The sequence below is a fragment of the Lepidochelys kempii genome, chromosome 1 (assembly GCF_965140265.1).
Source record: "Lepidochelys kempii isolate rLepKem1 chromosome 1, rLepKem1.hap2, whole genome shotgun sequence".
In the NCBI taxonomy this organism is placed as follows: domain Eukaryota; kingdom Metazoa; phylum Chordata; order Testudines; family Cheloniidae; genus Lepidochelys; species Lepidochelys kempii.
The window spans coordinates 268,087,524-268,115,446 of NC_133256.1; the positions used below are offsets into that span (position 1 = coordinate 268,087,524).

Here is a 27,923-nt window from a genome sequence, read left to right on the forward strand (position 1 = left end):
CCACAACTTGCGCATTGACTTGTGTATCAGTTCGGGAAAACTGAGGAAATTTGGGTCAATAAGGGGTGACCAAAATTACTGAAATGTGATCCTGGCTGCTGTTTCTGGGCACCTTGCATCTGAGGGCAAAGGAATAACCCCAGAGACCCAGCAAGGAGAATGATAGAGTGTCCACTCTCCAAGCCTGTAGATACTAATGCCAGGCGCATAGTTTTGTTATCTTCCTATTATTACTAGTCATTGGGTTGCAAACAGGTTTGCTTGGTGCAATCTGGTTGGAAACGTGCTTGTTTAACCATCTCCAACTCATGATGGCTGAGCTACTCAGCCTGACGGCTGGTCTTACCACCAATATGTATAACTCCAAGGAATATACCCAGGTGTTCTGGTGTCTCTCTCCAGCCTTTTGCTCTGTTGTGGTGGGTGGGATAGGCCACAATGGTTCTATTTCCCATGTGAATGGCTACAATTCCCGCTGGGACCCTTGGGAGGAGGGTGACACTTCAATTCCTCACTGCCCACAACTCCAAAGAAGCTAATGCCAAGCTGGCATTCCCAGGAGGACCATTTGCCCTGTGCCACGTGAGGTCTCATCTGAACTCCCCATCCATCTAGGCTTGTTGTGGTTATGGTGCAGAATCTTTAGCCCAGGGTTTGCCACTGGAAATATGACGGGGTTGGTGCCATCACTATAGATAGGCCCATCTTCTGAGTTTGGTAGCTGCAGTGCTTGCTCAGAAAATTGTGAAGGGGTGGAGGTGGAGAACTTCCCAGGGGGATCATTTTATCAGCTGAAGGCCCTGGTGGTTGGTGTGCTGATGCCTTCAGGGCTGAAAAACTACTTGATGAAGACTTCAATTTGTTTGAATTTCTTCTTGGTTAATACCACGAGGTCCAGGCTCGTTTTGAATAGACCCACCCTCGATGTAAGCATACCCAAACTAGAATGAAGGCGCTTTCCTGATGACTCTCTATGAATCTATAAGGTTCCAGGAACTGGATGGGTTTAGGAAGCACAGCAAGCTCTTATCTCATGGGATTGCATCTTCAGCAGTAGATCATTCAGGTTGTGGTAGATCTGGGTGACAGGATGATGATCAACATCATGAACATCAGTGGCACAGATGTCAAGCTGAAGAGCACTGGCTGGAACCAATGACGGAAGCTCACAATCACAAAATGTAGGAACCTTTGGTGGCAGGGAGGTATTGGAACATGAAGCTAAAAGTCCCATTGAAATGTATGGAGGCTAAGAAATATGGGGGGTGAAGGGGGAGAGAAGAAGAGGGGATAGTTCTTGGCTCAGAAGAGCTGAAGCCACTATCCTGAAATACATTTTAAACACAGAGTGGTTGAAGGTGGACAGAAATGGAATGGGAGCTCCAGGCCAGAACCTCTCTCTTGAAGGGGCCAGGATTATTGCTCCGAGATGAAGATTTGGTACAAAGTGCAGGGACCATGGTCTTTTCACATGGGCTTGGGGCAGAGAACACATAAGAAAAAAAAAAGTAGAAGAGGAGGATGTTTACAGTCTATGAGGAGGTCTTGTCTGAACATGTCAAGACCCATCTGTCAGAAGTGGTACTGGCCAATATTGGAAGAAATTCTTGAGCCTTTCCTTCCTTCCTCCCAAGGGAAGATTGGCCTCATATGGCAGAGCTTCCCTGTCTGGAAGTGTCTTCTGAAGAATCTCCTCTAAGTTTGATGCCAAACCCAGGAACGGGAAACCTTTGATGATGAGGATGGCTGTACCCTGATCAACTGCTGGGGAATCTATTGCTGAGGGATTCCTAGCCTACCTCAGTGCACTTCCCTGAGGACATTTTCCCTGCCAGACAGAGCAAGCTGGAGGGAGAAGGAAATTTGGCAAAAATTCCTAAGAAAAAGAGCCCTCAGAGACAACTGCTATGGAAATCTCTGCTTCAGAGCTCAGAGGCAGAAGATTGAGGTGTGGTTCACGAAATACGTCTGTAGCGTATTCTAATAGTCAGACTGTCATGTAGGGAGAGAGGAAGAAGAACGGAACTTCTTTTCTGCCTTTAAGTTGGGCAAAAGCCAGAAAAAACCCAAACATTTCCAAGTTTAATGGAAGTGCAGATTCACACTACTGAGAATCTCTTTCTTGCCTGCTGCTCAGACCAATCCTTTCATTGGCTTCCTCTCATCTTTGATATGGAGTTCAAGCTTCTCTGTCCTCCCTCTCAAGGGTTAGCATAACTCTTCCTCCACCTCAGTCTCTGCTCTCATTTCTGATCACTTACCCCCACCTCACCACTCCCTTAGGGTCTGTCTCTCATGCTCATGCCTTCTTCCGCAATCACCTATTCCTGGAACTCCCTTCTTATCCCACAAGTGTCCACCTTTCCTTTTCCAAATCCCACCCCAAAACTTGCTTCTCCCATAAAGCCTAAAAGTACTAATGCACACCAGTAAAAATGCTGCCACCTACCCTTGAGACTAAAGACCAAATTGCTCTAAGACAGAACCTTCTTCTGGGTTTTAACTCCCAGTCCATTTTATTGTGTGTCATCCATCTACTTAGACTGTAGCTCACCAAGACAGGGATCTTCTTCTGTGTCTTGTACAATTTGTGTACAGTGAGTACTTTGTCAAGACTTAAATAGAATAATAGAAGCACAGAACTGGAAGGGACCTCAAGAGGTCATCTGTCCAGTCCCCTGCACTCGTGGCAGGGCTAATTATCTAGACCTGCTCTTAAAAATCCCCAATGATGGAGATTCCACAACCTCCCTAGGCAATTTCTGCCATTGCTTAACCACCCTGACAGGAAGTTTTTCCTAATGTTCAACCTAAACTTCCCTTGCTACAATTTAAGCCCATTGCTTCTTGTCCTCTCCTCAGAGGTTAAGAAAAACAATTCTTCTTCCTCCTCCTTGAAGCAACCTTTTACGTACTTGTATGTCCCCTCTCAGTCTTCTCTTTTCCAGACTAAACAAACCCAATTTTTTCAATCTTCTATCGTAGGTCATGTTTTCTAGACCTTTAATCATGTTTGTAATAATTTGATTAGTTGTACTAAAGTAATATTATACAGCCCTAGTACAGTACCCTAACTGTGACAATATTACAGATTGCAAACATGGTCCTTGTTACATATGGGGCTCATAGCAGCAAGGCTGAAAAACTGACATTTAAACTCTGGGCCAGTCCATGATCATGTTGGTAACAAAAGAAGCACAGAAGACGGATGAGGAAGAACAGGTTTTAATGAGAGAAAGGAAGAATATAGTATACAGCTGATACAAAGGAGTACACAGTATAAGACAAGTGTCTAATATATTAATAGAGAACTTCAGAAACAGAAAATTTCAAATGGTTAAAGGAAGTGACTTGCTCAAAAGTTACAATCTTATGTCTTCATATATATACACATTCCTGGCAGTATAGGAAACATGTTCAGGTCTTACATAGAAAATCTTGACTGTCCAAAGTGGTGGTATCACTTCCCAAAGAATATTTGCATATGGTACGTTATGAAGAATACACAGAGGCAGCTCAAAACTTTCTGAGAAGAAAAGAAAAATATAAAGAATTTGGGGGGGGGGGGTAAATCGATCGCTCTCTCTAACAGCAGCAATTTGATCTGTTCCATATTCAAGATCAAAAGTACTGGAAATGGCAAGTGATAATAATAATACCTAGCTCTTATATAGTGTTTTCATCAGTAGAATAAGCAAGATCTTTTGTACTATGCAACACATTAGAACTAAATTATACACCAAGGCCCAACACAGCAGACAATCCCTCCTACAAGCCTCCTTTCCCTAAAGAGACCAAGCAATTTCCCCTCCCCCAGCCTGCTGCCATAAACCAGCTCTATGCTTCCCATCTTTCCGGGGGACATGTGGCAGCAGCCAGGAATAAGTCGAGGGATATTTCTGATGAGTCATACCTGGGTGGAAAAAGGCTTTAGGAGGGGGCTGGCAGCTGTTAACCTGAAACCCAGGTGAAGGAAAGTTCACAGAAAAAGGGGGCTGCCCTGTGGAGCTCCTACCACCATCGGGGCACAGCATCTGCCTTCACCGCACGCTAAGCATGGGGATAAGCAATCACAGGGTCAGTTAAGCTATTGTGGTAGCCTAACCCGCAATAGCATGACCCCAGACTGTGCTGCCATGCCCCTCATCGATTCTATTACTGTATCTGGTTGTGACATGGAATACAACTATCTGGGCACATATCCCAAGGTCCAGCCCAAAGCTGCACCAAGATTCACATATGTTCATATGGTCGTGTGGCTACACGCTAAGATACAGCCTCGTTAGGGGGAATTGTTCTGCTGTATCAAGCAGGGGAGAAGGGTGAAGCTGGAGAAACTGCAAGCAGGAAGCTGAGCAGAGTGGAGGAAGGAGCTGAGCAGAGGCAGACTGATAATCCACCTCTGGTCAATGGGTTTATGGGAAGGGATCGGAGACCATCATGTCTCGATTGTTGTGAGTTCCCAAGGCTGTATGTCTTCACTGCAGCTACCTCAGGGAAGCAGTACACATTAACAGCTACTTTGGGGTCTGCACTATAGCTCAAGGAGTGGTGGCTACCTCGTCGTGAAGCACTGACAGAGTGACACATGTGGATGTGCCAACATGGAGCATGTTAAGGGAAAACCCCGCAACTGAGCCTGAGTTAAGTCTGCAGGGAAGACAAGTCCATAGTCTAGGAACAATGTGTGGGAGCCACGCCCCCAGCGGCATAGCTCCCCTCCCTCGCTGTCCTGTCCCAGCTCTTTGGGAGCCCCCAGGCTGTAGAGAGGAAGTTCCATTTTCTGGGACTCTTAGGAACTTCACAGCTGGGGAAGGCACCCGCAGCTCTCCTGAGCCAAACTCTTGCTCCAAAAGCCTCCCCCTGCTGCCAGCCTCCTCAGTTGATACCTTGTCTCCTCTCTACCAAGCCCCCATGTCAGCTATTTATGTGACACAAAGGGATTTTTGCAGCAACTTGACAAAAGGGAAGTGAGGGCCCTACCGCATGGTCATATAGTACATGGGGCCTTGTCAGAGTAAGGGAAGGTGCAACAGAGAGCCCACATTATGTAGAAAATCACTCTTCAGTCATTTGGTATATGGCCAGAAGTAACCAGTGTTCATTACTAAAGTGCTTGTATCAATGAGCCAGCACTATATACTGCAGAAACTAGCTATTGCCAAGATATCTAGCAGGAAATTCATCTTCAGGGGAAGGTCAAATTATAAGCAGACTTCCACATAAATAGAACAAAACCGCAGTGCTAATAGAGCATGTCCACTTTGCCATTTTCCCCACTCATCCAATCACAGCTAATCAAAGGGTAAAAGTACAGGCAGCCCTCATGAATAGAGGGGGGAAGGTGGTGGTGGTGGTGGTGACAGCAGGGGAAGTGGTTGGGTTACATATGCTAGAGAGAAAAATAAGAAAAAATATAAGGGTAACCAGAAAGACTTTCAAAGTGGCAAATGTTGAGTTCCACAGAAGAAAAAATTCCAAAATGGAGGGAACTCACCCCAAGCAGAATATAAAGGAAGCCCTTAACAAATAGTGAATTAAAGAATACAGGAAAACATGTGACAAAGATGCCATGGCCTGCTTCACAGCTACGGGAGAAGGGATGGGGATAAATAAGATTGGAGAAAAAGGAGAAGAGACACAAGAGCAATTGGGAAAGGGCCACAGGCAACAGACACCATCACAGAGAAACTGGTATGAAAAACTCACCAATGCAAGGTGGTTGAAGGTTACTCAACTCACTGGCCCCTTCTACACAAAGGAATTTTTCCTGTTTCCCACTTTTGCTAATAGCCATTCAGCTCCCCAGTATCAGCAATGCTGGGAGCTCTAAAGCAGAAGGCTGTAGGCTGCAGATCCTTTTCTAAGCACCTTGTCATATAAACCTGCTCAGAGCCAATCTCATCAAAACAGTTCTTAAACCAGTGTCAGTGGCTGGCAGGCTACCTACATGAGGGTTCCCAGTGGAGTCGACCCACTGTTACTGTTATGAATGATCAATTTATGGTGGTCCCCTCATGTTCTAGGTGCTTTTCAAACACCACAGAAGGAGTGCTTCCATTGAGAACTCCCAACCTAAGGAATAGATAAACTCTAGACAGAGTTTAGAGGAAGAGGAATAACTGACATAACTTATATATAGGTCATCTTAGTGTCTGCTATGCTGCTGACAGTGAATCATCTTTAACTGGAACTTAAGTGTGGACAGGGTAGGGGTCTTGAAGATGAACTCAGGGATGCTGGGGCCCAACTGCTCAATACAGAGATTGAAAAGGACTTCTATGGTGTCTAAATTGTTTCCTGTCTCCACCTCACAGTAAAGGGAGTGGGAATCCTGTCAATGCCTGGGAATTTCACAGCACAGGCTCGTTTCACAAACGGATCCACTCCATACTCCCTGCACAAATTAGCCCCATTGGCAATTTCTCACTGCAGTTTGTTCTTTTGTCAGGATGTTCCTCTTACACTTGGGCTGTCATTTAGTTTGTTAATAAATAAAATAATAATAATAATCAAGACTTTCAGGATCCTTTTCGTTCCCTGGCTTCCCCTTGGCAATCTATACTGTGGCTATGGCTTTAAGAACCCTTTTAGGGAAATACAAGAGCTAACAGCAAGGCCAGGAATCAGTGGGCAGGAAATGCAGAGGAGCATTAAAGGCTTGATAAGGGTAAACAAGATTAAATGGCTTTTCCGATTACATTTGTAACATCAGTTTGCATTTCAGATACATTCATACAGCCTGCGTAGCAATCTGCTCAAGTGCATCTCTGTTTTCCTTCCCTTACTTAATTTTTCTTGTGCGGTTATCTATTTGTTTGCCTCCTTCATAAGTAACCGTAAGGTACAATATGGGAAAGAACACACACTACAGCTTCCCAGCCAAGGCACTTGGAGTGCTACATGGCAATTTAAAGTTATATAAACCATCAGTATAAAAAAACATACAAGACCCAACAATGCAGCCTAATTAAAATGGGGGAAGGTCCTATTCAGGGCAGACATAGTAAAAAATAAAACCCCACAAACCTCCTCTGGAAACACATTTCCTAGATGCTCTTTTAGAAGCATGAGAAACTGAGGCAGATGACCCGACAAAGCAAGTTCCAATCCCTGAAGCTCCTAAAAGTAAAAGCACAAACACCTGCTGAGCCACACAGCTCAAAGGCAGAATGGTGAGACAGCGGGTGTTGTCAGAGCCTGTCACAGGGGGTGCTGGTTCTTTTATCGGGGTTAGGGCTCAGCCTCATCTATGACAGACTTAGCTCACCTCCCCAAGGTGTGGAAATTAACAAAAGGAGCACATGACAGGGAGCATGTGACTAAGAGACCTGCTGGGAGACATGGGCAGCCTGTGGTCAGTCAGGAGGGAGACTCCAAGGAAGGGAGTGCTCCAGGAGAGAGCAGGAGACCAGCTGGGAAAGGGCCAACAAGGAGGCCAGGCTGAGCATACAGGAAGAGGCCCTGGGAAGAAAAGTCAGGGCAGTTCGGGTTACAGGGCAGAGTTCACAGAGTTCTCAAGGCTGGAGACTAGTAGCAGAGGGTGGACATAGGTGCCCCAATGCTGCCACTCTATGGAGTAGTGCATACACCCTTGTCAACAAGGGAGAAGAAGGGAGCATTTGAAGCCTAGGAAGGTTGGCAGCTGAACCAAAGAGAAGAGCTAAAAACTGTTGAGGGAGAAGACAGACTCTCAGAAGACTTGTGCCTAGCGAGAGTCTGGGGCAGAAGAATGATTGTGTTTCCTTTTGGACCTTAACTTCGGAAGAGTAAAAGGGGTGAGTCACCGCAATAACCTAAAAGTCCTGGATGACTGCTGAGAGGGGAAACCGAAGCAGCAGATGTGCACAGGGGCTGAATATTAGCCAGGCAGGGGACGAGGTTTCGCATACAGCCAGGGCCTTAAAAACCAACAGGACCAGCTTAAAATCCACCATCAGGCACCACAGGAACATTGCTCCATGAGTTCAAAGTCCAACTGCATCAATAAAAACTTAAACTTAGATGTTAAGGGAAGAATGGAGACTGAGAACTTACGATGTCTTTAAATTGCAAATAGACTCGAGAACAAGTGGCCACCATACCCCCTGGCATCCAGTCTTTCTACAGCCAAGCTTCAATGTGTAGTCAAAATAAAGCTGACAACAAAAGGAACAGTGTGCGCTGTACAGCTGCTGGGTTTGAGTCTAGAAGGTCTATTTAGTTAGATGAGTTGTAATGAAACCAGAAACCAGGGGAAAGAATATGAAATGGAGGCTGCATGCAGACTTTAGTTACAGAGTCAGGCTAAGACTTTTCATGCAATAAGAAGGTGACAATAAGTGGGGGCACTTACAGAAATACTGGCTGGAGCTCAGGTTAGAGGCAAAACTGTGTGATTAGCTTACTGTCTGAAGTAGACGGGGAAGACGGGATTGGATTTATACAGCCCTGGCTCCCTATATCTCCCTACTTACACAAGGATGACCCAATTTATATAAAAAAGTTCTTCAAGATTTTTCAGAAATAAAACTAGTAAAGGCATATACCAACACCTGGGTTAGAGTGAGAAAAACTGCTGCAGCCACAAACATGATTAAAGAAGCAAAAATGCTCCCTTAAACTAACAGACTTCTCCTAGCTGCATTACCATTCCTGAATTATAAAGTCTAGATTTACATTTTCTGGAATACTTGGTCAGCGGAGAGGTTACTGAACAAGATGATGTAAAGAAGAAATAAAATTGGACACAGATTCTTTGTCACTAAGCTGGAGGACTTATTAGAGTGGAAATAGACTATGGAACCTCTTACCATCACCTCAATAATAGCCCAGTCATTTCCACATGATTGCTGTTCAGTGGGCTGTAAGAAATGAGTGGTGAAGAGGCCAAAGATTGAATGGCCACAGAGACTGAAATTCCCTCTCAATCCAAGGAGTAGTCCCTTCTCCAGGCCAACTACTGAGACAAACTGATAGGGCAATATGAGGATTCACACTGCTGTATCCCCTCTGTGGCCAAAGAGAGGATATTGGTTTCCAGGTCTAAAATGGAATAGTTTCACAAGCAATAAATCCACTTAAAACAAGTTACATGGAAAATAATATACATCATCTGTTAAGGATCCTAAAGGGAAATAACCGCTCAGCTGAATTTAGACAAGAAGCATTCTAACAGTGCTAACATTCAGTGTCTGTCTACACAAAATACTTGACCGACTAATACTAGGATATCACAGAATATGCTGTTTTACATCCACACTGCACAAACCAGATTAATTCTTTTCAGTAATTCAAAATTTTAATTATAAAATGCTCCATTAGTGAGTGAGCTAAAGTTAGAATGTCCTTCCACCACCTACGGTACTTGTTTCATGGGCCCTGGGATTACACTTCCTCATTTTTTCATTGTAGCACATATAACTTCCTTCCACCAGCTGTCGCCTTTCTAACTGCAGACTCAGTAGAGAGGCCAAGAACTTTAAGAGCCTTTTAGGACACTGTGAGGGGGAAGCTTGCCCTGCTGCTGCCCTGTAGATGGAGGCCCAGTCTACACTTAAAACTTAGATTGACATAACTACAGTGTTCAGGGGTGTAAAAAATCCATACACTGGACAGCATAGCTATGCTGACTTAACCCCTGGTGTAGATGCAGCTTGGTCGACGGAAGACCGATTCTGGTGTCTTACTTACTGGTGCTTAGGGAGGTTCAGAAAAACCCTTTCCATTGCTGTAGTCTACATCTACACTATGGGGTTAGAGCAACATAGCTATGGTGAAAAACTACACCCCGACTACACGATGAGAAGTAAATCCATACAATTTATTCAGAGCTGGGGTTCGCAGTTGCAGGGAAATTATCTGTAAATATGCAAATTAGACCATTAATTTGCATAAGAGGACACATGGAGCAGCACAAAACTTGACAGCTATGAGCTAGTTTAGATTTTATCATTTGCTAGTTTAGATGAGAGACTGTGGGGACAATCCTGATTACTGGCTTTCATCCCAAGGCATATAAAATTGTGCAATGACACACGGAAATCCATTCTTTTTTTAGGATCAGACATTAAGAGCAGCCCTTAATGTTCCGATGCCACTGCCCAGCCGCGACACTTCATTCTCTGGTAGATGCGACTTCTGATGAGGGATTTTAGGCACTGATTTCCACTCCCTCTCCCACCCTTTATTTATTTAGTAATCAGCCTGTTCTTAACAGGAAAAAGTGAAGGAAAGTATTGGTCACTTTCTGTTCAGAAATGTAAGACTGTTTGCAGTCCTCTGCCCCCAGCTGAGAGGGTCAGGACCCAGTCTTTAAATACTGAGATGTGGAGGGAAGAGGCCAACAAAAGCGACTCACTTATTTTGAGACTTGACACTAAAATTGCTGTTACTTCCAGACTATACCCAATGTTCACTGTTCTTCCATAAGTCAGAATTACTACGATATTTGTAAAAGCCAATATGTACTTCCAAAAAGCAGTGTAACTTGAGCTGCAGTACATCTTGATTTCTGTTTTGAATGACATACTTCCAGTATGGTCTCTATTTTATGTTTGTGTTTCAGTTTCCTAGAGGACAGCTTGCAGAGTTACTCTTGACATAAAAACCCATGCCAAAATGGAATTCAGAACATGTTTCTAAACTTATTTACTGAGTCACTGACAGGTAGGGAAAATATCAGGTCGTGTGACGAACACTTGCGCAAAACTGTTGTGGTATATTTTAAAATATGAAAAACTTGGTTGCATTTTTTTTTAGGGATCTGATTATTCTCTCCCAAATGTTTAAACGGATTTAGAGACATTTGTAAAAAAAGGGCAACATGGTAACTAGGGCCTCTATTATAATTAAGATAAGTTAAGTTGTCATGGAGGATATAAAACTCCTGCTGAGATTATTAAAAGTTAGTATAATGTGTCATTGAAATGGCTGTTTTTACCTTTTAGTGATGGAGTGGGAGAAAACTGATGGAGCATCAATCATCACACAGCCAATAAGACTTAGGAAATCAATCGATTGCCAGGTGGACCTCATCTGGGAACTGGCAAATTATAGGGTCTGTGGACAGTCACTAAGGAAGATGTGAAGAAGGGAGTGTTTCTGGTCTCCGCATGGAGGGGTTGGGTCAGGATTCTAAGAAGGATCAAGGGCTTTGCTACACAGCAAGTTACTGCATAGCAAACCAGGATGTGCATCTAGAGTGCATCAGCTGCACTACTGCACAATGAAAGTCCCAGAGCGTGGCATGGCTTACAATGCTTTCAAGTAGTAATACAGCAAGCTCCAATGGGGGATTTTTACTGTGCTGTAGCAGTGTCCACTTATGACATTATTGCTCGGCAAGCTTCTGCACTGTACTGGCTTGCCAGGCAGTAAAACACTGTGTAGACAAGCCCCAAGTCCTGACCAGACAGCCTGCTTCCCCATCTTTGATACCCATATATTCACTGCTACTAAACTTGTAAGTTTAGTGTGTGTATAGTAACTGATCATTCACAATATGTTGTGGTAAAGGCTTGTTCATCAGAGACCAGATCCGGGGTCTTAAATGTTCAGCTGGTATTTAAATAAGTGCCATTTGCCATTCATAGAGTGTTTTAGGTCAGGTGGCAATTGCTGAAAATAAAACTAGGTTTTATTTTGATTCAACAACTTCTTGTTTTGCATAGTAACGAAAAACATTTATCAAATAAATCCTGTTGAATATAAATACTTTTTTCGCTCCACCAAGCCAAATATTTTCTTTCATTTCATCTCATCGCAGCAGCTAGACATATGGGACAGACAGACAACTAGTCTGCATTACAATGGGAAAATAAAGTTCAGTAGTTCAAAAGTTTGTTGACTTGCTTATTTGCAAAGAAATTAACAAAACTGTGATGCACTTCTGCTATTCACATCCATCCAAAATGTCCAATGAAATCAATAAAGCGTTGGGTGTGCAAGGAGCACAGGCATAAGGTACAGCTTGGAAACTCAATAAAACCAGTTAGTCTTGACCTAGTCCATCAGTATTTCTCCTTCTATGTGGATTAGTTGATTTCAAGTCTGCAGTGAGGAGTAGGAACGATTTATCAGGAGCTCAATTACTGTAACACCAACAGAGGGCTTGGCAACTGCTGATCTTGCTTCTTATTGATACAAAGATGTTCTAATCTACTTTTAAAGTTGTACATGGTTTATAATTCACCAAACCCACATGCGTTAGTGTATGGTTTTTCACTTTATTATGTACAATAAAAAGTGGTGTTCATCAACAATAAATATTTCTATCATCGATATCTGTCTATATTCAAGTGTTTACTTGCTACTATAGCTGTAAAACTTAAGGGCAGAAATTAGATGGGCTATCAGATTACAATCAAATATAGGAAAGTGAGTTTTGCCTTTAGGATTCCTTCTAGCTGGGTCTGGTTGAGAAGAAATACCTTGGACATTACTTAACCATACAGAACTGTGTGCGCCTCCAAAACTTTATGAAGGCATTAATTTTAAATGGGATATGGAAAATGTAGCTGCTGTCAATTCTACTCACTGCAAAGAACACTGGCTACCAATATTCAATGTGGATGCCATGCTAAACACGATCAGATTTAAAAATTAAACAAAATCTAAAATGTAAGAACTTTGTTCTTATTAAGATCTCATTCTGCAGTTATCTATCAAAGAACACTTATCAGCTTTAGTTCTCCAATATGCACAATATGTTAACACAGCGCCTGGGTGCTAATGCAGACCACTGTAAAATTTATAAATTTGTAAAATGCAGCAAGAAATGTAGATGGCCAAAAATCTAATAAACTGCTCAAGAGGTTCTACAGCTTGAAAACAATGACTTTTCAACAGACATCATCATGAGGAAATTTGGACTATAAGAGTCTATTTATAGGTAGCTGGGAGCAAGTTATCAAATCAGAGGAAACCATTCTTTGGGTGCAGTGGGCTGTTAACCAGATTTTTCTTCAGGGAGGATATTAAATAAATAGCCATTAAAGTAGATTACCCACTAGTACAATTACATGTGGCATCTTAAATGGATGCAAATGTAAGAGTGTGTGTGTGGTTTTTTAAGAACACACTAGATAAGTTTGCCAATTTTATTTGCATTTAATAGTCAGTTGATTTACTCATATAAAATTTGTATTTCTTTGAATGATGATGAAAGCTAAGATTGCTCCATAGGTTCACTCTTTTCTCACACGTTTAATTCCAAGTGCTCAGCCAGAGTCTGTTCTTGGGTCTTTTGCCCCCCAGGTCTGCAGTAAACACTGCAGAAATTACTGGCTCAAACGAAAGATATGGGGTGTATTTTTGTAGCTAACAGAGCACCTGCAGCTCCCATTAACTTCAGCTGAACTTGCGAGAGTAGTGAAAATCAAGGCCCAGATAATTTTGTAAGGATTTATCACAATAGATTAGAGTGTTGTTGCAGCTGTGTTGGTCCCAGGATATGAGAGAGACAAGGTGGGTGAGGCATTATCTTTTATTGGACCGACTTCTGTTGGTGAGAGAGACAAGCTTTTGAGCGTACACAGAGAGCTCTGTGTAAGCTTGAAAACTTCTCTCTCTCTCTCTCTCTCCAGTCATTTAAAGGATATAGGATTCCATTATTTGGATTTAGGAAAAAGAGATAGCAATGTTGGGATACACAGAAGGTCATGAGATGCTCATGGATGAGCTGATGGAAAAAGTATCAGTGAAAAATAAAACCAGATAAAAGGAAGAATTAGCTTAAAAAAACTATCAGGGCACTTGGTGAACTTGAGAGTCTTAAGTCAAGGGCAAGAAAGACTTCTTTTCAAATGGGAATGACAACGTTCCACACACTCCCAGTCTACCTAAACCAGTTCTAAAATTAGAAAGACAACTGCCTACCATAGAGAGAATTGCATCAACGGTTCCATTTTCTCAGTAGTCCCCTTTCAGGGCTGGGGTAGAACCGACTCCACTACCAAAAGGGATGCTTAGCTGCTCAGTACATCATGGTTGAGCAGAGGACTATATTTCCACAATGTATCCTAGGCATCATTCATTCTATAGCCTCCACCCACATACGGCTAAATAAGGGCACAGAATACACTATCACAGGCAAATAAAGCATTTAAAGACATTCCCGTCCCTTAATCAGAGTGCAAGGGAGCAGAAGAAACAGGGAGAAGACAGCAGAGGATACACTGTGTAAACTATGATCCTGAGCCACTTACTCCATCCGTTACATGTTAATATTTCCCCATTTAGGAGCTGTGAAACTGCACATATTTACACCCACAGTGTTTCCTCAGAATCAATACCAGGGGAGGAAGAAGGTTGCAGGGCAGGCTTGGTCTTGTTACAAAATGACCAAGGGGATGTTGTCTCAGGTGCGGGAGCATCCACTGAGCTCCCCCTTTGCTCCACATTCCCTCATGGCAACTAATACCCTCAGGAACTTTACTGCCATTAAGTCTCTGCTGATGGGTGCACCAAACCCCGCACCCAAGAAGTTGGCGGATGCAGAGAGGAGTTATCAGGAGTAATTACTGGCCTGATTTCTGAATTAAAATCCATCCATGTCCAAGAGATCCACAGTGTGTGTCTGCTCCCTCTCAGCCTGAGCCATGGAGCCTTTACTCTGAGGATGGGCTTCCTTTGTGTCAGAGGGCAGGAGGCCAATGCCATGAAACCATTACTCTCCCCTTCTACGTCACAGTTCACTGCTCTCTAAATCAGTGCTGCAGAGAGAAACAAATAGCCCCACACTATATGTTTAGACTCAAGTGTCAACTGGGTTACAAGATACAGCTTAATTTGAAAGGATGTAAGTGCATGTTCTCTGCTTGTCTCTTTTAGACAGACACGTTATAGCTGCGATACAGAGAAACATGAAAGAACATTAGGAAAAAGCAAGTTTAACATTCAAACAAAATTACTGTACATCATTTAAAAAAATACACATTTAACTTGCTTAAAAATTTACTCCAGCATCGAACCACAGCTCTACAAGAGAACAAATGTACACAATACTGTACTTTGTAACCCAGTGTAAATAACCTAAGTCACACCTATATTAAGGTTTCACTTACAAAGGGCCAACAAATCTTTAATAGGTGTTTTAATAAATGGTAAAAGAATTGGTATATATTGTTATAAAGTCCAACAGGCTACTTCTAGCCATCTATATACACCTACTGATGTGATTATAACCATCCATAAACACAGACTACTCATGTCTATAACTTGCTTATAACATGTATTAATCACTTATTAATCCTTTATACACTACTTATAAATGGAACCTTAATATGAAGAGTGACTAACTTCTTACTACTTTAGCCCAGTACTCCAGGACACATCAACTTTCACATTTTTATTTAAAATTCTGCATTTTAGTTTGGGAGGGTCTTTAACCAATGAAATTACAACTACGTAAGGTTGTTAACAAATATATAGCAGACACTAAAGGCAAAGCAAAGGAGGTGTGGAAGACCATATGACACAGTTTATGTTTTTCAAAAAGAATCACTTTCACTAGTGTTATAATTAACACTGCTACTATGACAACAATATCAGGAAATGACAGAATATGCTGAAATTCAAGACATCATTTTCTCTTCTTTTTAGGAAAAAAATCATATAATATAAATAAATAAACATAACTATTTAGGTAAGTTCCAAAACCCACCAGTGGTGTCATCAGAAGAAGACAAAGGACTACTCTTGGGGTCCAGCCTCTATCTCCTTAGCTTACCTGCATATAATCATCAATATATTGGGAAAGCCCTATTGAGAGCTTCATACATAGGGAACAGTAAGCATTACATTTAGGTCTCAATTTTTCCATCCAGCATTTTCATCTCTGAATCCGTGCCTGAGCTATTTCAATCACATCACCTGCCTTTTATGGAATTCAAGTAGGCAACACAATGTTTAACAAAGTTCAGGTAGGACTTAGAATCCTCTTTCACTTTTAAAGCCTCTGTCTTCATTCTCGTTCTCTTCCACATGGTTTTCATTCTGTTCTGTCTTATCCTTCTGCTCGTCATCGTCATCTCCAAAAGTCTGTTCTTGCATGGTAGTAAAAGTAAGTGATCTGGCAGCAACCTGTGCAGCCAGACCTGATGTGAAGTTGAAATCTGTTGATATATGAAGCTGAGCCAGCCTTTGCTTGATGGAGGATTGTAATGCGTCCCTCAAAGGGGGCTGTAAAACCTCCATTCCGTCCACACCAGTTGTCTCCACTTCATCTCCTTCACCCTGACACTGGTAACATGTTGTTTTTACAGCCATTGGAGAGCCACCTGCATCAGCAGCAATGTCTTTGTTTTCATCCTTCGTAGGATCTTCATATAAATATTCAGTACTGCTTTTCTCATTCACAGTGACATGGGCTTTTGGGCTAGAGTCTCTCTCTTCAGAATCATCGCTAGTTTGGCTACAGTCCTGCTTTCCTGCTTCTGCATTCAGAGGGGATTCCAAAGTATGTATGGGTTCCACTGATTCTACAGGAGACAATGGCTTCACTGCAGCTTAAAAAGAACAAAAATATAATTATGACTAAAAAAGTGACCTTCCGTACCTAACTCAGCTACGTGTGTCTTAAGAGATGGACCTGAGAGTTAAAATAGGTAAAATAAAGATGTATTTTCTGAACAGGATGCTGAAAATGGAAGGTAATGGCTACTAGTTCGACATAGTCTTTAAAACTCATGAGACATACGTAAAAATCATCTCACATAGAGCGAATGTACTTTATGGAAATTACAAACAGAATCAATTGCTGCGTCTCACACAAATTTGAACTGTCTTCCTTTAAACAACAGCTATCTAATCTAGTAAAGATAAGTGGAACACAATAAAAAATGTCTTGTAGGTAATAGCTGATTTTATACATCACAACATATAAATAAGATATGTATGCATACAGTAGGATCCGTTGTCCTCACAAATAAAGAGTGGTCTAATTTAGCCTCTCGATGTTAGTAGTAGCAGCGAGTCCCATTGCCAACAACGGGATGCTTGCCAGGAAGTCTCTCCTCCCAGTGTTAGGGGTTAGTATAACACAATTGCTTCTTGAAGAACAGACGTCTTTCTTTATAGTAAAACGATACAGTGTCCATTTCCAACAAACAGATCCCTAAACTGTAGTAGCTCCATTAGAATAGCAGCACGAACATACATAAGAGCAGCAACAGCAGGTTCCCATGTGGCATTCCCTTTCTAATTCCATTCTGACTTTACCCCTGTAAGCAGAGATGAAAATAACTCTGGAAAACACACCAAACTTTTTATGGGAAACAAGATTACTGTATTAAGTTTTTTCCATTGCATTATATTTTAGTAGTATTTATTTTCACTAACTGAACATGGGAGTGTTTTTATGCTTGTCACATTAGTAATTATTTTCATTTAACACACTGAAAACTTATGCTTCAGGATTTACATTTGAAAAAACAAACACACACATAGTACAGTGTAGCAGCAGTATACCAATTTGGCCTCACCTGTTAATTGTTCTTCTAATGGAGTGGCCCCTTCACCATTCTGAAGAGAATCACTGTGTATCTCTACCAACTTGCTTCCGGAGGCAAGAATATGCAAATTTCATAGTTTAAGTTGCAGATGGAGGTGGCTGCCACTAGGGACCAGCACTGTCAGCCCTAGGGCTGAAAGAATGCACACCAGTGTACATAAAAATAATAATGTGTAATAAAATAAATTAGAAAAGAAAAAAAATACAAAATAAAACACAGCTAACAAAAGCCAAAGCTGGCCAAAACACCAGCCACGTGCTGCTCCCACTAAAAGGGAACCTTGCCACTATCTCATGCTTCACATTTCACATATGAACTACCAGGGTTTGAATTAAATTTTTGTATGAAACTGGGGTGGATTTAAAACCGTTTAAAACATTTAAAAAATAAAAATATGAAAAACTCAGACATTTTATTTACAAGGTCATTATTCATACTTGCCCTGCTTGGCCTTCCCTGCAGGCAGAGAGGCACAGACACTCGGATCTGGACCAACTGTTCCCCCAAAAGACTGGGCCAACTCTCCAAATCGGACCAGACCCACATCCCTCCCCACAGTGACCCCTCCCTCCGGGACTGGACCAGACCAACATGCCACCCCAGACCAACATTCCTCCCCAGACCAAAACCCCCAAACTGAACGAGACCACCTTCCAGCCCAAACTGGATCAGACCCTCTATGAACCAACCCCTCTTGACCTGAACCTCCACACTGCCTACCAGAACAGGGCTTCTCCTGAACCTCTATTCCTGAAGCCGACCCCTTTCTACGATCCGCAGTTGGGCCACTCTCGGGCACTCCACTCCAGAGCCACCTCCTGCTGTCAATCCAACCCTGTTCTCTGAAGCAAACTGGGCCAGACCGCACCTGGCTGCAGCTTGGCCAGATGCAGCTCGGACCAAGGTTGCATCCACTCAACTCATCCCTGGCACCCAGGGTGTGCGTGACTCCACTCTCCTGAGGTCTGGCTGCTCCCTGATTGCCTCCTGCTCATCTGGCGCTGGAAGGGGCAGTGCAGTGGGGAGGGTCAGGGTGTGCATCCGGGCTTAGTGCTGACTCCAGCAGTGGGGCTCCCTGGCTGCAGGGGGTGCCTGAGCTTAGCCCCTGGACCCCCCACAACTGATCCGGGGAAGGGACTGCAGTGCCCGCAAACGGCAGAGAGGACGCAGGACAGAGAGTTGGGGGGAGGGGAGGCTGCCCCCCCCCCTGACCCCGCGCCAGGGGCTGGGAAAGGGCAAAGCCACAGCAGCAACTCCAGAGGGAGGGGCTCAGAGCTGCGATCTGTGCCCCGCAGACACTGAGCAGAGTTCAATGACCAAGGGAGCCAAGCCCCGGAGAGTGGAATGTATGCCCCGCAGAGCAGTGACCCCAGCCCCATGAGTCGGGGTGTGGCCACCTGAGGCTGCAGAGCTCTGGCATGGTCCCCTCGCCATGGCTCTGCTCTTGCTACTGCTGCTCCTGACTGCCCTGCTGCAGCCCCTGGATGGATCCGGCCCCTTCGCCAAGCCCAGGGTGCAGCGCTGTGGGGTGGCTGCGGTGGGCCACCGGTAGGCGGCTCTATGCATCCCACGGGGCAGACTCCTGTCCCAGCCTGAGTGCCAGCCCCGGTGCCCGCTGGGGTCTCCCTCTACACGTAAGAGGAGGGATGGCGCTTGATACCGCGGCACCATTGGCATCATTGTAAACCTGGTACTGGATAGACCAATTCTATTTTGCCTGTTTCTTGGTTATTTTCACAGAACACTCCTCCCCTAGTCCAGAAAGAATTGCTGGGAAGTAGCAAGCAGTAGAAGAACAGAGGTAGAGAGACAGGAAAAACCAGTCAAAGCAGTTGCAAACTATCCAGTAATTGACAGGCTAATTTTTTATTTCTGACAGAATCTAAACAAAAACAAACAGACACAGGCTACTGGAGAATTTATTTATGGAGGCTGCACCACCAATTCTCTGATACTTGGTGAAGAAAAAGTGACTCACATCGTAGCTTTACAGACCTCTTCAGGAGAGGCTCTGTTCTTTCGGCGCATGTTAGTGCTAAGGGAGCGCAAACAAACTCCAGGAGAATTTTTAAAAACTCAATGTTTCAATGGGGGGAGGGATAGCTCAGTGGTTTGAGCATTGGCCTGCTAAACCCAGGGTTGTGAGTTCAATCCTTGAGGGGGCCATTTAGGGATCTGGGGCAAAAATTGGAGATTGGCCCTGCTTTGAGCAGGGGGTTGGACTAGATGACCTCCTGAGGTCCCTTCCAACCCTGAGATTCTATGAATGTTGGGTTCTTTGTTAGCTGCCTTGAGCAATCGGGAGACTGTAACTTTAGATTCTTTTTGACCATATTTTGTAGTAACTACAGGTCATCAAGGAGACACATGATGTTTAGAAGAGGACTGTCCTGTCAAGTAGGATTTGAGAGCTCTGACTACGCCAATGATAGGGCAGAAGGAAGGAATAAAACAGTCTTCAGATTGATGTGCAAGGGAGAATACACTTGAGGTAAAATTTCAGGGGCTAAAACCCAAACCTATATGGAAATACCTGAAAAAATGGTTCCTCGCAAGAACATTCTCTTACTTTCCCGACCCTTCTCCCAGAAGAAACTGCCATGAGGAATGGGACTTTGATAGAAAGGAAGCAGTGGAAAACTTTTCTAAGTGGCTTAAAGAAGGCCTCAGTGAGGACAAAGGTACACGCTGAAATTCCATTTAACTAGCTGGTACCTGAGTCCTGAGACTGGTCTAAGACTTTTGATTACCTGAGAAAGCAAGAGATGTGAGGATGAACTGCCAAGGTGTCTTCATAGTTAATTAGTGGTAGGTCTCTGAGGGCTAAAACTTATATCTGTAAGGAAATGTACTAAGGCCCATACCATAGCTATCTAGGAGAAGCTGTAGCATGGATTCAAGGAAGACTTGAAGATGATGCAAGTTTTTGGCCTCCCAGCATCAAAAAAAATATTCCCCACATTTTTGAATAGGCCCAGACACTTGAAGGCATCCTACATTGAAAAAACAGCTCTATCATGCAAGAGAACAGATGAAGGACTGCAACATCAATCCGTCAGTCTCCAGGCTGTCAAGTTGACTTCTGACAAAGCACCAATCCCTGCCATAGAAGTTCCTTAGAAAATGGGAGACTAGCAATGATAATTATCTTCACTCCCCAGATTTTTCTGGCTATTGCTGTGAGAAGGTGAGAATGGCAGGAATCCATCCATTGCACTGACCACATGAATGAAAACATTCCTGCCCCCAACAAGCCAGAGAATCTCTGTTCCTGGAACAACAGGGATGAACTGCTATCGGAACAGGCCCACCCAAGAGAGGTCCCAGGCTGAAAGTATGTTGTTGAAGATTACAGGATTCAGCTGCCGTTGCCCAGGTGAGAGTTGTTCTGTTGTGCCAGTCTCTTGATATTTCCAGTTTACCTCGGATGCAGGCCCAGATGGTCTGATGAACCTTCCTTCATCACTTTGGAAGAGATGCACAGAACCTCAGTCCCAAGTGTTCCATAGAGATTAATGTATGCAGCAGATGTCCAACTGCCACATTTTATTTCCATTGCTGGATTAGAAATGAAGGGAAGAAGCTGATGAATGACTTGGCCCATTGCTCTTAGTTCAAGGAGGGACATACTCATGCTGGACTCCCTCCTGGACTCCCAAGCAAAGCCCGAGAAGGCCTGGTGTCTATGTGAGTGCCCCATCCATGCAGGCTGGCATCTGCTGGTGTTCTATTCAAAAGCGTATCCAACACAGGCTTCCCTTTATTTTACAACAGCCATTAGCCCTGAGACCTCTGGACTTGGGCTGGGAGCCTGATCAGCTCAGACCAACTTCCTCCTTGTTTTTTTCAAACTAAGAGGAAGAAGGCCTGAGAGGGTCACATACAGTGGATAGTCCACTGCACTGTGCCTGCCAAGGAGAGCGTAAGACCCCGTAGGTGCAGAGCAAGGATGAGTGTAGAAAAGAATCATGTGACATCACGAGGCGTAGATCAAGGATAGCGAGGAAAACTTGCTCTTGAGAAGTGTCTGAAGTGTTTTGGTGCCTTTGCTTTTGGACTTGACTTGAATTGTAGCTTGATGGACCTGGGAGAGGGAGTGAGAGATGCAATCACACATGTGGCTTTGAAGGCAGGAACAGAGGCCTCATAATTGCATCTGATGTATTACTGAGCACTTGTCCACAGGATCTTTGAAGGAGGCAATATACAGGTCCTTCCTTTTCTGGCTAGTTTGGAGATTGAGCCTTTCATCTGGGATATACAGCCAAACATGATGGTTGGATTTCTTGATGTCATACAGTTTAAGGTAGGTGTTGGACTGCTTCTGTGCTAGACAGGATCACTTGAAAGTGACTGTCTTCACACACTGGGAATTCCAGATCCTTAGACTTGTTTGACTTGCAGAAATCCTTTTAAGGGACATCTGTCTCCTCATTGGATCATCCAGAGTAGATGACTGTCAACAAATCTGGCCAAGTCCATGATGTGAAAATGTCTTCCACTTGTCTGAAGCACTGCAGGCAAGGACAAGGGTATTTCACCTTCCTCTGAAGTAGAGCACCTAGATTTCGTAGATTTGTGCTTTTGCACTTTTTTTAGTGCTTTTCCTTAGCCTTCTTTTAAGGGAAGGGAAAGGAGGAGAATTGAGAGAGAAGACCAGAGAAGGAAAAAAGGCAGAAGAAAACAGAAATATTCACAATAAAAATAGAGAGAAACTGCACTAAGCTGCTAGTTTTACTGCTAGAATCAGGCATATGGTATGCCAAAACTGGCTCTTTAAAAGCCATGCACTGTTGCCTGGAAAGAAAAATTTGCATATACCTGCCTCCAGAAACAAGTGAGTAGAGTTGCCAGCAGTCCGCTCCCGACTGTCAGAGGGCCACTCCAGGAGAATCCTTTTTCTACTTACAAATTAGATTGTTGGCTTTTAAAAAATATTTTCTGTCTGTCTTTCTTGGAATAGATACCAAAATCTAGCCTGTCACTTCACTCTATGTCTCTCTGTAATTCTGGGATAAAATTGAAAAAGTATTTCTTCTAAACCTGAAAATGTACTATCGTTTACAAAGATTCTAAACAATTTGCTGCCTGGTTGAAGAGCAGATTTGGTGGAGAGCAATGAAAAAGCATACAGCAATTCCCTGTACGCTATGCTTAATTCTCTCTGCTCCAAGAGACAAATTCTTAGCATCATGAAGTTCGTGGCCAAACTCCCTTTCCTTGTTTTTTTTTTAATTGGAAAGTAAAATGATGCTAACAAGTCATATGAACAGATGGAGCAACAAATTAGGGCCACACAGATCTATCAAAGGCACTACTACAGTTGAATGCAGTATGTATTCTAGCAATACTATGTCAAAAGTTGATTGTAACCAGACACACACCCTTACTTAGAGTCAAATTAATTAAAAAAAAAAAAAGACAGTACTTACCATGATCACTAAATAACAGCTGCTTCCATTTCTGTCTCTCTGCCTCGGAAGCTCTAAATCCCAGCACAGATTTCAGTTCTTGTAACACTCTCTTGGATTCCTCTCTCTCACGTTTTTGTCTCTCTCTCTCTTCCTGGGAAAAGCAATAAAAGTCCTCCCTTTTGTATTCATTGTCTGTATCTGTATCTTCAACATATGCTTCCAATTCCTACGGAAAAAGAATAAACTGCTCTTTTGATCTGCACAGTCCTCAAGGGTCAAGCCGTTTGAGGTACTGCAGTATTTCAGCACTTCAGCAGGAGGATTGGGCCCCAAGTCCATAGTCACCCACATGATTCGCATGGCAGGAGTTTGGGGGCCTGACTCTGCTCTCAGTTACACTAATATAAAACTGGAGTAAGGACATTGATAAAGTCAAGATAATTGAAGTCCGCAGACTCACTTCAGATTTACTCTGGTGCAAACAACCAATACAAAAAGGAGATTTTGACTTGGGGATGGGGATCACTTTTCCCATAATTCCTATTGGATATGACGACTATCATTGTTTTTTTACTCTCCCCTCCTGCAGTTCATTCAGGGGTGGGTATCGTATTCATTTTATCAGTGGTAACTGTTCAACCAGGTAACTTCAGAAAGGGCAGAATCAACACGTTGAACACAGAAAAGTTTGAAGTGGTGATGAGGGGGCGGGGAAGGGGGCTCATCTTCTCTCAAATTGTGCCCATCAATTAATTCTTGAGTTGAGGCCGACTTTTCTTTCCAGTTACTTTAGCCTTCAAATGAGTGCCCTTAAACTGAGAGAGAAAACAACGCACCGAATTGTTTATGTTAAAGCATATTTTAAGTGTTCAGAAATGCAAAGCCTATGGAAACCATATAGGATTAGTTAGGTTAATGCAAGTAAGAATCAGTTTAATATATTGCCTTTTAACCAATGTATATCTTCATCCACATTTTTTTTTAGAGATGTCTTTATCTGGTTCCAAGGTAGCATATGCAGGAACTGGATTCAAAATTAATTTCAAAGCTCTTTGTTCCTGGGTGGGGAACACCGCCATGTGGTACACATAGGTACTATATACCCTGTCTGCAGTAGAGTAGTTCATAAGTCTGTTAACGAAAGGGCATTGGCTAGCTGCATTACATACCTTGCTGAAGGAGGTAAGGTCATTGCTTAAGCAGCTAAAAAAGGAAATGGGTGAGGGAAATATTTTTGCAACACAAAATTCATATATAACTTTGAAAGCATCCACTTATTCTTACCTGCTCTTCAGGGATTGGGTCTTTGTCCTCTATATGCAGGGCAGGCTGTAGTAATGGTATCATGGGGCAGTGTGTGTTATCACAATATGATTCAGGTTTGCCTGGAGGTTGGGGGAGGAAGGGGGTGGGAGAAAAGAGATTAAAACAAAAAAAGATTAAGTGTGGAAATGAACAGATAACTGATCTTTAAGAGTTCAGTGTGGTACTGAGTCAGAGCCTGACTCCAATGCAAAGGACACTGATACTCACTCCATTACCTTTCTGAGCACACTGTAAGGACTAACATGCTAAAAGCTTCAGGGTATCCCCTGAGAATCATCAGCAACTTGGCCGACATACATTATGTTCCTATTTAAGTTTAGAATGTTGAGTGGTTTTGCCAATTTTGCTTTTTAATTATTAGGTTACCAAGAACTGAAAGTTTGTTATGAAATATTTACAGATGTTAACTAGAATTTCTAACAACACCCAAATATTTAGAATGCTTGCCCAACAGGAGTGCTGCTCAGAAACTAATGACACTTTTAGATGTCTCCACAGCACTGAATTTTTTAAAAAGAAGTTATTAATAAATCACACCTTAGGACGGTGTGCACAATGGTCTTTTTCAAATAAAATAACGTTATTTTGGGCTTAAATTCATGGATTTTTTTTAAAGATACTTGATTTATGATAATCAGTAGAAAGGAAAATATATTGTAATATTCATTTGTATTAATCATAATTCCTTTAGGCATGTTGTGAAACACAGATTGAAAATCAACACATTTCTGGGAAAGTTACAGGACAAAATGGAAAGTGAAAAAACTATGGCACTCCCGATTCCCCCCCGCAGCGTAACACCACCCCGCAAAAAAACCCTCATTCCCCCATAGCAATTTTTGTACAACGTTGTCTCAAAAAAAGGGGGAAAAAAGATTGAATGAATTGGCTAGTGTGCAACTGATGAAATCCTATTCAGTAAATGCCTAAAAGTTAGTGTACTAGACCAGGAAAAATATTCACATTTTGAGGTAAAAACTGGATGTAGAACTGGAACCTAAAACAAGTGTAAAGGAAAATTCCTCCTTCCAGAACAAGAGTACTACTAGGCCCTATACTAGGATAGTGTATTGAAACTTAAAAGCAGGATTCTCAAGTTTACTCTATTAGACTCCTATTTCTGTATAAAGTGATTTACTCATCCATGAATTAAACAGTCATTGAAAAAAATCTGGACAGTTATGTCAAAACCCTTCTCTCTTTTCATTATTTAAATAAAAACATATTTAAATGAGAGTCTAAACAACAAAAAACAAACTTCTGAAAGTTTTACACACAAAAATGTACTGGAAGAACGCCAAAATTTTTGGTTTCAGATTCCAGTGGTTAAGTCACTGTTAGTTTCTAGGGATCTTATCTCAGATCTTTTCTTTTGCCTAGACCCTACACTAGCATATTTTTCCCAGAACAGACCTTTTCTTTTTCAGGAAAAGTAAGTGAATAGCTAACACATTCTTGTGATCACCATGTATTCACTTCTTGTACAATTTAAAATGTTGTTTGGGAAAAGACAAACAAGTAATTTCTGCCCTGTAAGTTATTTTTAAGTGACTCAAGAACTCATTCTCATAATAATCCTGTCCACTCACATACAGTCCATCTTTGGAAAGAAAAAGTTCACAAATAAACAACTTGTGTTATGTTATCAGGTTGGCTCAATCTGAATTTGTGCCTAGCACACTTTTGAGCACTCAAAAATAACAACTATACAAATTCTTTTGCCGGTCAAAAGCTTCAAAGTCATCAAGGAGAAATGGGAGCGACATGTTAAACTGGACACTTTGGAAAACTATCTGCAACAGGAGGTTAATTTACACAAAACTCAGCTACATGTTTAGAAAAGAGCCTTGGAAATGTAAACGAGACAAATCTCTTTAATCACATTCAGTCAGCTGGTTGCTAAAAGAAGCTTTTCAACGTACCCTTTTTATCCGGGTTTCTTCGAACCATTTTTTCCACCTGAGAAATGGCCTCTTCCCAGCAGCTGTTGCTTGCCTGGATGTGAGGCTGAATCAGCTTTAGTTTCTGTTCTAGGACTTGATAGGCTTCTAAAGTTAGTTCTTGTGTCTCCTTAGAGCTAACAAGTTTTTCAAGTTCATCCTCAAGAATTATTACCCTAGATGAATGGGAAGGAAAATATCACACTAACATATCTGAATCTCGTACTTCATGATTTCTTCAGGCTTTGAATTTAATTGGTATCCTGTGTTACTCCTGTTTCCTCCATGTTCTTAAACTGTAGTTTAGCCAGCTTCATATGTTTTTAAAGCCAAACTCCTCCTCTCCTCCATTCTCATTATGGTAATCCATTAAATTTAGATGGCTTTGTGTTTATTTCACTAACTGTACCAATGAAAAATCTTTTTAGGTATATAACATATAATTATTGTGTGTTGAATATTCTTTCAAAATGTTTGGAATTTTGTTGCAAAACAGACAAAACTGAACCATGCTTTCAGGTTCATTCAAAAAGAGGGACTAAAGAGATGGAGGGTTTTAATGAATCTTTTTGCCTTCTAGTTCACCTTCAAGGGGGTGGTAGCACCACAGAATATCTAAAGATTAACCAATCAACTACAGTAACCAACTCCATGTAGGACAGAGAGATTTTGGCTTCACAATACTTGGCAATGCGTGTGGCTGTTATAGTTTAAAGCTCAGATCCTATGGTGACGGGCACAGTATCAGAACCTGAATAGAACGGAATCCTTCAATTCCAGTTGAAAACTTCTAATTCCAGTCATCTCCTCTTAAAACGGATGCAGGCTGCTCTGAGCAACAGTCACCTCAATTAAATAAATTCTGTAACAGAACAGACTTGTTATATGTGCAATCGCTTATACGAAAGGGAAAGGCAGCTGGTCAGACCCCTCTGGATTCCCAGAGAGCTGCTAACATTGACCCTATTATATAATTCTTCAAAATATCTAATTCACAAGATTGTACCTCACTCATGTTGCTCCTTACTAAATAAGGGACACTACTTAAATATCTTCCTCCAGTTGTGGAATATACACCAGAATTGTTTCCCAGTTGGCAAACTCTGTTTAATATATGGGCAGGGAAGCAGAAATATAACCCAGTCTACATTAACAGATGTACCCCATCCTTTATGTTGCATGGCTGCAAGCCTCAATTTTGTCTTTTATTTTCCAATCTGGGATATAAACCAACAATCAAAGCAGCGCAAGACTGAAGCTTTCTAACTACAGGCACATTCTTTCAAATAGTATAAACTTACTCATTCAGTAGGGCCTTGAGATGGAGCTGCAAGCTGCGCACGGCTGTGTGAAGGCTGTTCAGAGCTCTTGACTTGGGTTTTGTTTTGGTTGCACATTCCAAGCCTAACTGATGCTGAGTTTCAAAGTACCGATAAAACTCATAGCTTCGCTTAAGCTCTTCTAAGCAGGCAGCATGAGTTTGAGGTAGACTTTGAGTCACATCAGACAAAATACAATGAGGCAAACGTTCTGGAGTGATCAAGGGCTTGGGGGATGCATTAACTGGAGAGAGCAGCAGTGCTAATCGTCTGAAGAACTCTGAACTCTGTCCTACCCACAGCTGAAACAGAACCTACAAAATACAGAAAGGATCAAATGGTCTTCATTGTTAAAAAACATTAGCATTTCTTCATTCACTTTTAAAAACATTTTGTCCCCTTTTTAAACAATTTTATCTTCTCCCACAGAAT

General features: G+C 42.3%; 2 protein-coding genes across 11 annotated transcripts in view; one reads left to right on the plus strand and one right to left on the minus strand.

Moving 5' to 3' along the window:
• The window catches only part of LOC140905017 (uncharacterized protein C3orf20 homolog), a 64,913-nt gene extending 52,658 nt beyond the window's left edge, over nt 1-12,255 (plus strand). The window contains exons 11-12 of one of the 2 annotated variants that reach the window (XR_012156711.1): nt 10,547-10,647; nt 10,929-12,255. Coding sequence is in view for 1 of the 2 variants with exons in the window: in XM_073327513.1 (XP_073183614.1) it covers nt 10,929-10,950 (22 nt within the window). In the remaining variant the exon portion in view is untranslated. The remainder of the gene's footprint in view (nt 1-10,546; nt 10,648-10,928) is intronic. The other variant, XM_073327513.1, reaches the window with a different exon arrangement.
• The window catches only part of VEZT (vezatin, adherens junctions transmembrane protein), a 98,982-nt gene continuing 74,268 nt past the window's right edge, over nt 3,210-27,923 (minus strand). For all 9 annotated transcript variants that reach the window (XM_073327512.1, XM_073327507.1, XM_073327503.1 and 6 more), the window contains 5 exons: nt 27,474-27,805; nt 26,155-26,348; nt 24,191-24,291; nt 22,925-23,132; nt 3,210-16,487 (listed from right to left, as the gene is read on the minus strand). In XM_073327512.1, the coding sequence (XP_073183613.1) occupies nt 15,910-16,487; nt 22,925-23,132; nt 24,191-24,291; nt 26,155-26,348; nt 27,474-27,805 (1,413 nt within the window). In that variant the 3' untranslated portion in view covers nt 3,210-15,909. The remainder of the gene's footprint in view (nt 16,488-22,924; nt 23,133-24,190; nt 24,292-26,154; nt 26,349-27,473; nt 27,806-27,923) is intronic.